Source organism: Festucalex cinctus, chromosome 6, assembly GCF_051991245.1.
Source record: "Festucalex cinctus isolate MCC-2025b chromosome 6, RoL_Fcin_1.0, whole genome shotgun sequence".
Taxonomy (NCBI): domain Eukaryota; kingdom Metazoa; phylum Chordata; class Actinopteri; order Syngnathiformes; family Syngnathidae; genus Festucalex; species Festucalex cinctus.
Genome location: NC_135416.1, coordinates 19,503,805 through 19,519,709, shown reverse-complemented (window position 1 = coordinate 19,519,709; position 15,905 = coordinate 19,503,805). Strand labels below are relative to the sequence as shown.

The 15,905-nt window shown below is 40.4% G+C and overlaps 1 protein-coding gene across 1 annotated transcript in view; it reads right to left on the bottom strand.

Annotated features, from left to right (window-relative positions):
* LOC144020868 (BCL11 transcription factor A-like) overlaps window positions 1-14,826 on the bottom strand; it is a 48,644-nt gene extending 33,818 nt beyond the window's left edge. The window contains exons 1-2 of the mRNA XM_077524732.1: window positions 14,388-14,826; window positions 11,610-11,996 (exon numbers count right to left, since the gene is read on the bottom strand). Coding sequence (XP_077380858.1) covers window positions 11,610-11,996; window positions 14,388-14,442 — 442 coding nt within the window. The 5' untranslated portion in view covers window positions 14,443-14,826. The remainder of the gene's footprint in view (window positions 1-11,609; window positions 11,997-14,387) is intronic.
* Window positions 14,827-15,905: the final 1,079 nt, after the last annotated feature.

The window sequence follows — 15,905 nt, the reverse complement described above, 5'->3', positions numbered from 1 at the left end:
TGTAGCAGGGCCGTGCCATTCTGCTAGGAGGCATCAATCTTTCATAAGTCCCAGGCACGCCGAGCATTGGGATACACCACCAGAAGTTCCCGACCACTCCCGGCGCACCGGCAAGCCCGCTTAACTCGCCCGCTTGCACGCAAACTTGGACATGTACACACAGTCGGACGGGCAGCCACGCACACAATCAACAATTACATATGCTGACATAAATGAAGTCAGGTACACGTTCTTGCACTCAAGCGCTGCGGAAACAACCGGGATGAACCTTATTTCGGGTGCATCCAGGCCATCCGCTCTTGTCTTGTGTCTCTCATAAGTCACTCTTCCTTCCCCAAAACAAAACTAAAAAAAATGCTTTAAGCCTTTTTTAACCCTGTGTTTCACTACCACTCACACTAAGTAGCCAACTAATGAGCAAACTAGCATGTCTGTTATGCGCTCCCCTTTCTGTTCTTTTCAACTCCTCTCTGCCTCTTGTCATGGCCTGGCAGGCTGGCAGGGCAGACATGTTCAGAATGCGCTTCAGTAATGGCCTAATCAAAAATGCAAAACAATTGGCAATTACCGCACAGGGCCCTAATGGTCATTAGAATTTACAACAAGGTAATGAACTGAGAGTCAGCTCAGACCATGCATATTCATAAAGCAATCAGGCCTTTGAAGATTAAAGAAGCGCTTCAAATTTAAATGAGGGCACCAGCATGTTATCAGTGAGATTCAGCCTGCAAGAGTAAAGGGTGGCAGGGACAGGAGTGTGCATATTATGTTTGCATGTATGTCTGTAAGCAACGACGGGTGAGGATCGTTGTGGTGTGGGAAATAATGCTGGGTATGCCAACAACCTCACGATATGATACATGTGTGTAAACATGACCTTCAAGTTACTTTACATACATTTTTATTAAAACATATGTACTGTACCCAAATAATGTGTTTATTATGCTGTATGGCAAAAATGGTTTCTTCTTTAAAGCGACACTAGGGAACTTTCAGTATGTGTTGATTATGGCAGCACCATATGGATAAAAGCGGTAATGTTACGCCTGAAGAAAGACCACATTTCCCATGAGGAAAACCGCATTGCGTCGTTCTTGAAGTCATGTCAGTGAGTGAAAGCTGGACCAATGTTGATCCTTGACTGTCCTTTTATCCTGGTAGTTTCCCTTTTTCTTTTTTCTCTCTTCACACAAAACATTTCAGTTGTTTTTGCTATGTACCAGTGGATCCCCAAAACACAAATAAGTACATTTAGAAAAGGTTTTATGTATAACAAAAATTAAGCACTCAGGCAAAAGTTCAATAAAAAGAGCAAATTTAAATAATAATAAATGCACGCAACAAATATGCAGAACCGAAAACACACTTGAGCCAATCCAAAAGGGTAACAAGGCAAAGTACAACGGAAATCTTCAAGAACTTAACAAGTAACAAGACGCGAAGAAAAGATCAAGGTCGAGGTCGCAAACGAGGCTATCTTGGACTGAGGCATGAGCAAGTGAATAGTCCAACAAAAGACAGGAGCAGAAGCAGCCTCTTCAATGTACAAGACATAATTGCTGATGAGCAGCAGCTGTGCAGCGTCTCATGGGCACCACCGCAGGTCAGGCTCAAACTGGAAATACAACAACAGGACAACTGAGAGCATAGCCTGCAGACGTGGACCATGACAGTTTTGTAGCTTCTGCCAGGAAATCAGTAATCGTGCGTTTACATTTAAATTGACTTCTGTCTTTGAAACGAAAGGAGAAAGGGGTGACGTATGCCATAAAGCACTTTTATGTGGCAGTATTCCTTCCATCCTCCTCAAAGTTGCTAGTGCCAGTAAAAATGATACATGGCAAAGCTACCATTCAAATAGTTTTAAGTCGATGTTTCATCAGAAGAATTATGAAAATATTTTATTAAGATTGAAAAGTTCCTTAGTGCTACTCTAAATGTCAGCAGCGCTTCCGCTTTCCCGCCAGTGCCGTGCCAGTTCGAAATGTGTGCACACTGCCAGCAAGGAGCCGCTTTCAGAGATGTGCCGGCAAACTTTATGAATGATTGTATCAATACGTGTATTGTGAACAGGCCTGCAACAATATATTCCTGTATCGATTTTTTGGAGGACACCACTAATGGGAAAAGTGGATTTTACGGCTTCTGTGTGAGGATGTAAACTGTTGTGCATCGAACTCCATATAGCCGGCAGTGAAGTGGAAAGACTCGGTCTTGTGATCATCATTTATAAGATGTCAGATTTGAAGTTAAGATCAAACGCACTGCTAACTTGAGCCATCATGAGGCAATGGGGCTTTTGAAAGCAACCTCCTCAGAGGAAAAGAAAAGAGCATCTATTAGTATACAGTACTTGGAGCAGAAGACGCGGTTTATGTGTGCATGCTGAGATGGCGCACAGAGTTTCCACAAGTGTAAAGACAGACACAGGGGCCCTCTATGTCTCATATCTACAGTATGTGTGATAAGAATGGCAAAACACAGCTGTATAGACAAAAAGCCATTCAAATACAGTCTCATAGTTACTGTATATATTATCACATACAAACCTACACACGCAGTCAGAAAGGCCAAACCCACAGCACTGGGACTTGTAGTGAAAAAGATAATGGAGGACGAAAGACTAAAGACAGCGAGTGACCAGGATCAGTCGGTTCACATAAACACAACACCCTCATCACTGTGACTCTCTGAAGGCCTCAATATTATAAATCCGGCTGTGAGGAAGACAAAGCAATAAGTTCCTCAGACTCAGATCACAATAGAAAAAGTAGAGAATGGTGTGACAGGCTAAGGTAAAATAGAAAAGACAGAAAAGCTATCTTTTCCCATTTTTAGTCTGAATGATCATTATTACATTTGAAGTTTAGGTCGTATTTAATATCAATTTCACATGTCAACGTTTTTTATTTTTTTTCTGTCTCGCCACTTCCTTTTTTGCTCACATCTGCCACTTCCGGAGGTACAGCTGTATGAAAGTCACTTTTTCATCTTCTCTTTCTGTTCTGGCTAAAAATAAAGTCATTAACCTGCAGGTGCTGAAGTTGGCGGCTGGTGTGACAGGCCTCGATGCTGTCAGATGACCCCTGGCCCTGAGATGTGACTGTCTGCCACGCTATTGACAGGACAGAGGCAGGACAGTCTTTTTTTTTTTTTTTTTTCTTCACGACGTTTTCTTCCGAAGACAAACAAGGCCGCTTCTGTTGTACACTTTTGTTTGACGGCTGGTTGACAAGATGGATGGATCGTGATCATGTATGCGTTTGACTGAACTCAAGATTATGCGTTTAATGCTAACGTTGACCACTTTGCAGTTCTTTAAGACAAGCAAGAAACACTTTGCAAGGGAAAGAAATTGAGGAGTAAGATGGAGGGAAAAGGGAGGTTGAATAAGGATCAAAGGGCCTCTGCCACAAAACATTTATGACGGTCACGGAAGTTGGTTTACAATGGCTACGTTTACATGCAGTCAATATTCGGGTTAAGGTCAAAATTCTGGCTTCTGAAATATTCAGGATAAACCGAGCAGGCGGTGTTCCCGCATATACCAAATAATTCGAGCTAAATTGTGGCGCACGAACAAGGTCGTTCATTACGCATTTAGACCTAATTTCTGCTTTTAGCTTACTACAATCAATAAAAAAACACTAAAAAGTAGTTGGTTTCCTCCTCGTACCCAAAATGTGGTTGTGTCCTATGTGGCCATGTTTTGCCATTTTTGTTTACCTCTGCTTGTGTATTTCTGGTGGGTAGCGCGACAGACATACAGGTCTTGTGTATATACACACTGTGGCATTGTCGCCGTAGATACAGAAAATAACGTGAAAACACCACAGAGAAATAAATGTATTCAATAGTCACTATCAAATATATTTTTAGAATGGATTAATCTATCTATTCAATCGATTAAGCAACTAATCGGATTCATTTTAATTTCGCATTAAAGTGCATTACAAAAGCATTTTTGCCCCCTTTTTACTGTTTATTAACCAGTGATTAGTGTTTATTTCATACTTTGTAGTCATATACTGATTTTTAGAAAGGGGGATTGAGGTTGTACTATGTTATCAGGTTCGATCATTGTTTTCCAAAGAAAAACTAGATGTTTGCAAATATCTTATTTTGATGAACCCAGAGGATAATCAGTCTTCTTTCATCAAAGACTACAGAAATCATTGAACAATTACTGTTGGTATTAGGGATGTAACGATAACGGCAATATCGTGATCTGGTGATATTAAAACTGCCACAATATCGTCCTCGTCATGTTCACGATATTTAAAAGCTACACATCTGTTGAAAAAGTCAGATTGATTTCCATTTGTCCAGTTCTAGCACCCTCTGGTGGCTAGTTTTTTAGTGCTGTTTAATTTACATTAGGGATGTTTTGGCCTTTCTATGTTTAAAATCTACACTAATTGTCAGATGAAGGGGATTGTAACATGCTTGTGAAGAGAGTCAATACGTGGAGGAACTCAATGTGTGCTTGCATTAGCGAATAAGTGCCTCAATATTAAGTGTATGAGAGATTGGAGGTAGTTTATATGTATTGCTGTTATGTACAAGTACAAGTATGAGCTCTTTTTTTTTTTTTAAATATTGTGACCTTTTTTTAAATATCGCCAACCTCCCCACAATATTGTAATAATTATCGTATTGTGAGTTCATATCATGATAACATTATGATATTTGGATATCATTACATCCCTAATTGGTATGCTGAAATCAGAGGATTTGGACAATTTTAAATTAATAAATGTCTCTAAACGATTACTTGATTATTAAAATAGCTGTCGATTAATTTTACTTGTTGATTAATTGATTAATTTTGACAGCTCTATATTCAAGTGGGCTCGTTTAGCAAGTGGCAACGTAAGATGGCCACCGTGCATAAAAGTAGTTCAGACCAAGATTCCTTGTGAATGGAGTGTGCGCAGAACATAGACCAAATATTCAGGTTAGAAAAGGTTTTTCATATTCAGTTTTTTTTGTGTTTACATGGCCTTCCCAAATATTTGTTTTGAAATGGTTATTGACAGCATGTAAACGTACTCATTGTCGTGCTCACAAAACAGGTGTGCGTCTGTGCACATTTGTTAGTGAGTGAGTGAATGCATTTGTGAGTTGCTGCTTTTGTGTGTACTGTATGTGTGCGGGTGCATACTTCAACTAGCCTCCACCTGAATGGCCTGAGGCTGTGGTACCAAGGTTGTTAGAAGACAAACAGAGACACAGGAAGCCCAATTCAGCAGCCCTGAGGACAGCACACACACTTTGTGGCATACCTACCCATAAGTACACATATTCTCCCATTGTCAACCACAAAAACACACGCGTACACACCTGCCACCTCGCCATAGGTTCTGCTTCTTAAGCCCACAAAACATCACTTTTAACATACACACCTTCCCTCCCTCGCAGCATACAAGCATTTAGGCTCATCCTGTCCCTCAGGAGCCGAGCTGTGTGCCAAGTCTGGGCTGGCACAGTCCATAGAGGGGTGTCCTCAGGCAAGGCTTGCCAAGTCAAAAGACCCTTTCATGTTCAGCCTGCACGCCTAGGGTAGCAAAGCTTTAACAAACATCCCTCGCGCACATGCACACAAAGCTATAAACAGTTGAAGTGTTCAAAACCACACTTGTACACAAACTTGCATATATATGCACAAGTTTTAGTTAGACAGCAGATTCACACCCGAGATGTTGGCATACACTTCATCTGTGGTCAGAGAGCTTGTTGAGGAAACTTCATTTGGAATTATAAAGTTATAGAGCGGGAGGCCAATGCATTTTTCTAATTACAGATTAAGCCCAAAAAGTCACATACGCACTTCCTTTATTGGTAAAGGGTTCCTCACAATTTGCAGCAAAAAAAACTGGTTTGCTGCAGCAGCTGCACACACGTGTGAAAATGAAACTTTTTGAGGGAATGGAGTTGCTTTTGCTGCCGCTTTTGCTTGAGATAATTGCAGAGCACAATAATTACTTGAAAATGGTTAAATGTGTTGGCAAAACTATATTATTAGGGATGTTCGATACCACTTTTTCCAGACCGATACTAGTACGAATACTCAACTTTTGAATAGTCGCTGATACTGATACCAAGTACTGATACCATTAGTACTTTTGATACACAATACAGCGTTCCCTCGGTTTCCGCTGGGGTTAGGTTCCAAAAAATACCTGCAATAAATGAAATCTGCGAAGTAGTTCGCTTTATGTTTTACATTTGTTATAAATGTGTTAACGCTCTAAAACCCCTCACCACACAGTTTATAAACTTCTCTCACTGAGGCATTTACATTTCATACATTTTTATAAAATAACTACATTATTTATAAAAAAATTTTTAAAAAAAATGCATGCAAAATTGCACTAAACAAAATCTGCGATACAGCAAGACCGCAAAAAGTGAATCGCGTTATAGCAAGGGAACACTGTATTAATGTAATAATAATAATAAGAATAATAATAATAATAAGAATAATAATAATAGGTATTTAAAGAAATACCTATATCCCAAAATAGCATTTTCCCTTAAAATGACGTTAAATTAATTGCAATGGTCTATTATCTTTTTTCATTCGTTCATAAAATACATATTTTGTATAGAATGCACCATAAATAAATAAATAAATAAATAAATAACCCGTTGGCCAAAAAAAGTCCCAATCAAAGTAGATGTACATATTAACTCATTCACTGCCTTTGACAAGTATACTTGTCAATTGTATTTTTTAGAGCGGTGCTAAATGGGGGCGAATCTGAGCATGCTCCACTGTAAATATCAAACTTGGAAACAACTTTACTGATGCCCAACCACCGGTAGATGACATCATTGCCCCATTTTATAGGAAATAAACACAGTTTCAGAGTCCATGGGAGAAATGGCTGTATTTTGGCAAACCTACATTTTTCTGCTGTCAATTATAAAAGAACGGGACGGGACAAAAAGTAGGGAGTCTATTCTGTTATTTGGTAGATTCGGTTTATATATAATTATTGAATGTAATATCACGTGAGTATTGGAAATGTAAAAATTTTCTATAATGACTGGCAGTGAATGAGTTCATGGGCATCTGTCCGACATGTACATTTTTTTTTTTTTTCTCAAGACATGTACATTTAAATTACAGCTACTTGTGATTTTATGGATGGATGGATGGATGGATGGATGGATGGATGGATGGATATAAATAGTCACATTTTTATTTAAAATTTGACTCCCCTATATTTTTTTGTATTGGCAAAATTCAGTAAGTGAAGAATTATTATTTTTTTCAGTCAGCATAAAATGATTACAAGCTATAATGTAATCTTTAAAGAAAGCATCCAGTCAAGAATATGTTTATTGTAAATAAATTGCTGGGATACAAGGCTTGCTAAAAATGAAAAAATGAAATAATTTACCCCGGATGTTTGAACTCATACTGTGTGCAAAATTGCAGATAATTGTCTCATCATTTTTTTTTTTAATTCTTTTTATTCTAAGAATGGAATACTCTACATACCACACCCCAACCCCCACCACTGCACCCCACGTAATTAGGTCCCCTCTCATACTTGCCAAGAATTTTGGCTTTCTCCATGCCCCTGCTGTTTACCTTTATTAAAAATTGTTGGCGCCCACAGCTAAAAATAGAAACAATTTGATCAGAGCATGGTGCGACTGTAGGATCCAATTACCATCAGTTTATACAGACAATGGAGTGTGTATGCTGGAAATGTTAGCTGCTGTCCAGTAATTACAATAGCATGCATCTGGGCCTATTCAGTATCAATTAAAGTGATCACCGAAACAAAGCGCCATATGTGAACTTGCAAAGCGACCCATACGCGCACACGCACGAACACACACGCGGGCCACAGGAAAGAGATGTCACAATCAAGGAGCCTTTCCATACCACACCACACACACACAGCACATATTACTCATCCCCAGTTTTCCCAGTGAGAATATGTGTAAGGTGGTGAAGAACACGGGGGTTGGTGGTTTGGAGGTTTAAGGTGCCAATTCAGTGCCTGCTAAATACCTTTGTCTACACAACACAGATACACAAGAAGACACACAGAAGCTTCCGAGTGATATCGCAACAAATAAGGTTTTGCTCCATAGAAGAAAAAGAGGGAGGGGAGGTGGCTGCCATAATTAACTCAGTATTGATTCAAAGTCAAGGCTTCAATTGAACAAGAGTAGTTGGAAGGAGGCGGAAGTGCGAGGTGTTGTTCGATTTTGCTACAGTGGCCTCATTAAGACGCTCAAGAAACAAAAGATGCAAATGTTGGGATGGATAAATTGTTAGGCCAAAATGATGTCGCAATATCATCATCAGTATCGCCATCAAATATGGAGCGAAGCAATAATCTAACACAAATCTGATTTGCATTCGTAAAATTGACTAGTGAAGATGAACGTAAACAAACAAATCTTCACTAATATCCCACTTTAATATATATTGCATCATGAGAGATATAATCCCATTTCACAGTTTTGTGTGAGAAACGGTCATCTGCTCTTTTTCTGGGCCATCCATAATCTGGAGACAAGCGACGTTGTCGCTATGCATATCTTAAATTGTTTATCATGCAAATGATGGCACGCAGGCTGCTCTGCCCTCCTCTAACGGCCCAGGGCTCCAGACTGCAGACCGTGGCCCCAGCTGCAGCCAGGAGACTTCCCAGACAAGCCTCAGCTGTCCCATTGACGTGCAGCTTCAGATCCAGTTCAGTTCTGCTTCTTTTTGGACCCAATCGTCACCCCCACAACCTCCAGCTTCAATCATCACCCTCCCCGAGTAGTGTTAATTTAATTTTGTTAACAAAAACTGCATGAAAATATTTTTGTCAACACACATTGTTTACCGGACGAAAAATTAGACTAGACAAGACTAAAAAAAAAAAAAAAAAAAAAAAAACTATGAGTATGCAATGTCGTGGACTAATGAAGCCAAACACAAATATGTAGTTTGCTAATTAAAGACCGGGCTAAAATCTATGGACATTTTAGTTCACGAACAAAGACATGAAAATGACACAATTTTGTCAAATCTTGTCTCAGCTAATCCATCAATAACACACAGTGACACTTCAAATCTGCAGTGACATGGGACAGACGGGAGGTGGATTCAAAGTGAAAGGTTAAAAGTAAATTAATGACCATGTTTTGCACGGGGCATATCACGGAGAAGACGTGATATGGACACATTTTTGCGACAATGAAACGGAGAGAACAAAAAAGTATGCTTGATTTTAGTTCAAGGGAAAGAACGTGGGCACAAGGTAGCTGGAAAAAAACACAACAAACCTGAAACGACATATGTCACTTCACTGCAAAGACTGTAGGAAAATAACAAAAAGTTTGGTGGTAGTTGTTTATAACGTAACATTAAACCAGCGGCTAGCAAACTATTGCTGGAACTTACTAGCTTGTAGCATGTAGCGATAGTGGCCACCCGTTCATGTTGTGTGTGACGTTAAATTTGTGATAATTGAGATACGTGACTGATCCCGCAACTATGGTTTCAGTTAGACTGCAAGTTTGGTTAAAGCAGACAGAATAATGAGCTAGCTATATATTATGAGCTAATGTAGGAGCTAGCCACACAATGTTCAATATTATCTGCTGACAATAAATGCAAAAGGGTAAAATGATCGTCCTGACTGAAACTAGACTAAAATGTTGGCAGTTTTTGTTGAATTAAACTAGACAAATTATGTTTTCTTGGTCTAAAATAAAGACAAAAATGCTTGACTCAGTGTTGACACCTTGGCGACTTTCTCGCTAAATTTGGCGGCTTTCCAAAGCCTCTTGATGACTTTTTTTTGTGTGTGTGTGTGTGTCTGTGTAAAAAGCAACCAGCGACAAATCTAGCAACTTTTTCTGTTGTTATTTAGGGTGTTTTTTTGTTGTTGTTTTTTTACCTACTTTTTGCCTCTCCCATAGCTTTATTCCACTCTCCTGAAAATTTGGCAATGACATCATTTTGCAACTTCTACAAAGACAGCCGATAACTACTTTCCTTACTAAGGAGTTGGCAACATTGGCTTGGCTTATATTGTCGACTAAAACGTGACTAAATAAAAATTGGATGAGATTGACTAAATGTAATGAAAATGAACAAGAACAAATAAAACAAGACTAAAACTAGGACTAAATTTAAAAAATATTGATAAGTTTAACACTACTCACTAGGTCAGCAGCTCTTACACCAGTAAATCATCTGCATCAAATTATATTTCACAAGATACTGTTTGTTGGAAGATGCTCATTAGGAATATGCATATCATAACGCAATCATGCAGGAAGCAAATGCATGGAATGCCTCGTCTGTGTGTGTGTCAGCCTCGAGCAGAGAGCAGGGTGAGCGAACATGGCAGCGACCATATGTGGTAATGGTTGGTGCACTGGCACTGCCAGTCCGCATCCATCAATCTCAGATACAGCGCAACAGAAGTGGGAGGAGAGTGGTTTTACTGCAAGTGACTGATATGGAGCCTTTCTGACACTTTTTGTTAGACCTCACCCAAAACGTTTTCACTTTGAAATGACTTTTTATGCAACAGAATGCAACCCGAATTAAATTCATCAACTCAGGCGGTTTGTCTCTTAAATAGCATCCAGATACATGACGTCTATAAATAAATCTCTGCCCCGAATGCGAGCTCCTGACCCGACGACATCATGTGAATTGTGTTGGATGAGGAGCTAAATAAGCAAGAAAAGCATATTCGAGCAGCTGACAAGGCCAAGAGGCAAGTGAGCTTTCTGTGTGTGCACACTCACACAGAGGGCAGATGTTTTGCAAACTCCACACTAATGAACAGTGGTCACTCTGTAAAGGAAGAAGGCTAACTAGCTAACAAATGCTAAAAGACTTGCCATCTGCAGAGCAGCAGCTCCAACTAATAGAGGACAGTAGGCCACATTGTTGAGTGCTTTTAGCTTGAATTGGCTCCAAATGAAACTATCCCAGTCAATCCGGCCAAACTGGCACAAGGTAACAGGGAAATTATTAAACATCAGAATAAGCTTTGCTGGTCAAAATCAAGCAGCACCGTGTAAAACCGGTCATGAGAGAGTCACGCTTGTTATCACAACGGGCCCATGTAGTCCCGGTGGACTGCCAATAAACCAACCAGCAGCATTAACAAGCCCTTAATTACGCAAATAACAAGACAAGCAATCTAATTGGTAGCTGTGCCTTTCTTAAAATGCACTTTTTGTTTTATTTAAATAAAAAACGATCAGTAAGTTGAAGTGAGCTTTTCTTGGCAGATGTTTGAAGAAGCACGAGACGTGACAGTAGAGCAATGCTGGGAGGGAGAGAGACCATCTCTCACCACCACATGAGGGCAACGGAACTATGCACATCTGCGAGCCATTTTTTTCTTTACATAATCTGCGTCTTTGTCTGTGTGTGTCGTTTTTCACTGAAAATGTTTCCGTTCTTTGCTAAGATTGTCAAGGTGGTTGGTCTTTATGTGAGTTCAGGGTTCTAAGTGAAGGACATTCAAAGGCCTTAAATGCAGCAGCAGACACTCCAAATACCACCCAGACTATACTCCCATACCTCTTGCTTAACCCTTGCATGGCAGCCATTTTGTGTTTACCTGCAATATTCTCCTGCTTGGGGATTATTCCTTGCAAGGGTGTAGATAAACAATCCTCGTCCTGCGGCGACACCTGAACGGCCACCTCCACGGGGTGGCATGCCCGGCGCGGGTGGTGGCTCCTTGAGTGCGAGGATGACGTGGAGAGGGGCGAGGAGAGCGGCGAGGACGGCGGCCTGTCGAGGGGTTTGTCCGTACAGAGGCTCCCGTGGCACTGCCTTCGTTTATGTTCGATGAACAGCAGGATGTCAGCCAAGGGGAAGCGGGACTGGCACTGGCCGCAGGTCAGCAGGTCCTGGTCCCCTTTTAGGGGTTCGCCCTGTGCAATACCCAGCCTGGGGGACTCCTGACGTTCTTCTTCTGGTATGGCGCCTGATAGTGGTTCAGCTGGGGAGGGGCATATAAGTAAATAGAACGTGAGTTGCAATTCAAGGAGATGTGTGTAAGAAAGAAAGAAAGAAAGAAAGAAAGAAAGAAAGAAAGAAAGAAAGAAAGAAAGAAAGAAAGAAAGAAAGAAAGAAAGAAAGAAAGAAAGAAAAATAACTTTACAATGGGCTGCCACACTCATCTTGCAGGCAACAGACAGACAATGACATCGTTGCTTGACCCTCTTTATTGTGCTGCCAATCTCACTTTTTAATGAACCTAACACCTCCGAGAATCAAAAAATAGATTCTAATTTGAGTTCAAGATGATTGGACCCCATTTTGTTAAAAGTGCTGGGATCTTGTGAACCATGGTTAGACATGGAGGGGTTGGATGTGGAGTAGGTCCCTGAAGTACCAATAGAGAGAGAGAGAATTCATCTAGCCACATGGTAAATGACATTGGACGTTCCAACTGGGATGTTGAGATAAGATGTGATGAATTCTCGCCGCCTGTTCAACCTTTAATTCCATGTCAGGTCAGACGAGAAGGTGACGGGGGACTATGCAAGATAGGCCTTGCTATACCTGTACGTTCGACTACATTAAAGATGAGAGAATTTTCTGAAGCTTATCTAAACCACCTTATGCCATGGACATCGCTAGAGTATGTGAGGCAAAGTTAAGGAGAATGATTTTCCTTCAAAATCAAATAATCTCATTTTCGATACCAAGCATGAATGATGTGAATAACTTTGAAAACTGAAATTTTATCTTTTCAGATTTCAGACAACTGACTGCAACAGAATTAACGGTGGTGTGGGTTTATGTTTGTTTTTATGCAGAGGAGATTGTTAAAACAAAAAAAAAGGTTTAAGAAAAGATTAAATAACCTAAACAGTAGGATGTCAATAAATCATGGCACAATACACATTATGTCCATGCGCTTTACATCGTTCAACATGATTTTGGTGGGAAAAAAAAAATAAGTATGCCCTTGTAAGGTAACATTATTTTGGGAAAGGAAAAAAACTACAAATACACCTGTAAAATTGTGAAGACATACACAACTAAAACATGATGACAATATTAATCTATTTAAAACAAAACTAAATAAGGTTCCAGGTCAATTGATAAAACCAGGAAGTGTGCATTGAGGTACTAGAAATGCAGCATGTGCTCAGTGCTCTGCACTCATTGGGTTAAGTCAATATGATAAATATTTGACAACTATTGAAAATTCATTGTTCACATATAAAACTACAATGTGTTTGATGAGATGACTGAGACAAGATTATGGAGAATACATTTATGTTGGTGTTAGTGAAATGGATCATGTCAAATAAACCATGTCTTATAAGTGTTCTGCACTTGTTTCCCCCTCCATTTTATGTTTGTATTACATCTCGACGCACAAAAGAAAACTTGATTTGAACAAACCGATCAGCTACGTTGGCTTGTTTAAGCAATATAGCAATAAAGTGGATCAAGTTCAAGTTCATAGGTGCCCTCCAGGAGTACAATCATAGTACGCCCCCAACTGGCAAATCCGGTTGTAACACTCACAGGATGAAGGTTCTACGAGAGCGTAATTGGTTTCAGCCCACACGGAAGAAGCCGGGGGACATTTATATCGAACACATTTAAGGGGGGGCAATATATAAGAATATGAACCAAATGTCGAATGTATTACTGTACTGAACATTCATTTGATGCCATACAATAGAAAGGCCACTTCAACTGTTCCTCCTCTTGATATAGAGAAATATTGTTGACTAATTTACACATTTAACATTTCAGGTGTAACGTTAAAACACCGTCCATGTCTTTGAAAATAGGTGATCGTAAACCGAGCATTCAAATGACTCTTCAGTTAGAAATTCAAGGTGATTTCATAATCTGTATATTGCTCCCTTTGAACTTGTTTCACGTTGAATACACCACTTTTAAACGCTCTTTACACGATCATGATCTGTGGTAGTGGCACACTTAATGTGCCTTCCGCACACGACACGAGGTCTTTGCGCCGTGGACTAGTGTGGTGTATGTAAACACCACTTCCTCACCAAACGTGACTCGAACCTCTGCAAATAAAACTCTTGACAGCGCCAAGACAAATTGTGGCGGTTTTATATTGCAAGCTAAATTGGTAACTTATCCACTTAAGCATAAAGGTCTGCAGTCACAAAGCCTATGCATGCCCTTAATGGCAAAAGAAATCTGGAAGGCTCCGTGACACAATGCATTAAGTTGAAACTCTCCGCCGCGTTGTTTTGAAGCATTTTCAATAAAGCCCACACTATTTTTAAAAGAGCTCTCCTATAATGAGTTCCCCACACAGAACAGTTTTTAAATTAATCAAGGAAGTCCCCATCTACTAAAAAGAGACAAACAAAACAATACATTTACTTACGCGAAAAGTCCCGTTTGCTCAAGTGCTGGGGTTTGCCTTGCTTGCGGCGAGACATGTTGGCTGGAGTGGCGGCTTCTCACATTGGGAAATCCAGGTAGACTCCAAGTGAAAATCTCCTCATGGATACATCTGACGTCCGTGAGAATCGCGAGCCGCGCGAGTGAGGTGCTCAAAACACGCAAAAAAAAAAAAAAAAAAGTGAGGTGCACGGATCACACGCGCACGGGCGAGGGGGAGCGACGCGCTGCGGGTTGCTTGGAGGAGCTCCTCATGACTTTTAGCGCAACGGGAGTGTGGCGACGATGATGATGAGGATGGTGGTGATGATGATGAAGATGATGATGATTATGGAGGGCGCATGCAGCGAGAGAAGAACCCCCCTCCTCCTCCTTCTCCCCTGTCATGCCCTCCCAAACCCTGAGCTGCAAGTTCAAGTGCGGACGTGACGTTCCTGCGAACTTGAACGTCAGACTCAGGAGATAAACCAAAGTGAGACCTCGGAAACGTGGGCAGGGCCAAGGCGGCCGGTGGGAGGGGGCAGCCACTATAAACACCAATGGACACTCATTATTATACCTATAGAAACGGAGGGGGGCACCCTGATGACACACTAGAACACTTCGAAGAAGGAGGCTGGACAGAGAGAGAGAGAGAGAGAGAGAGAGAGAGAGAGAGAGAGAGAGAGAGAGAGAGAGAGAGAGAGAGAGAGAGAGAGAGAGAGAGAGAGAGAGAGAGAGAGAGAGAGAGAGAGAGAGAGAGAGAGAGAGAGAGATTATTTTGTATAATAAAAAACTATTATATGCATATGCAAGCACTTTATTGGGTGATACTCGCCTGCCAAATATGTAGGCTGATTATAACTGTTGAAAACAATATATTCAGTATGAAGCAATTGCACAAACTCACAGTATAAACCAAGTGTCTTTTGGGGCATGCTGAGATAAGTAATTGTCATTGTTGCATAAAATATCATGCAAGGTTAAAGTGTAGCACAGAACAGTGGCGGGCCATGTGTTTCATATCTGTCATCACTGGTGATTTGCCTGACTTAATACATCTCTTAATACCACCAACCAAGTGGCAATAATAGACACCCTCAATACTAGCTAAAAATGCATTTTAACAGCTATAATATACAGAATCAATATGTAGCTAATAAAATACATCATGTTTAAGTTAGCATGATTGGTGCTCACTTGTTTTGCTGGCTTGCTCTGACCAATCAATGAGAGAACAGAAAAATGATAACATTATTGTGGGCCAGTTAGCTATCCCAGTGAGGAAATTTTACATTTCTGAGTCTCATAATTGCAACACGTCAAGCTCCTCGCGACCCGGAAGTTTTGTCATTGCTTGATTGCTTTCGTTTGGACAGACATGATGAGTGCCTTTGCTATTTTGATAATACTAAACTGACTTAATTACATTGGTTCATTGATACTATGCCTAACCAAGCACTAAATTAGACTACTGTTTTGTTAAATGTGTTTGGACAAATAAAGAAAATAAAAATGTTTA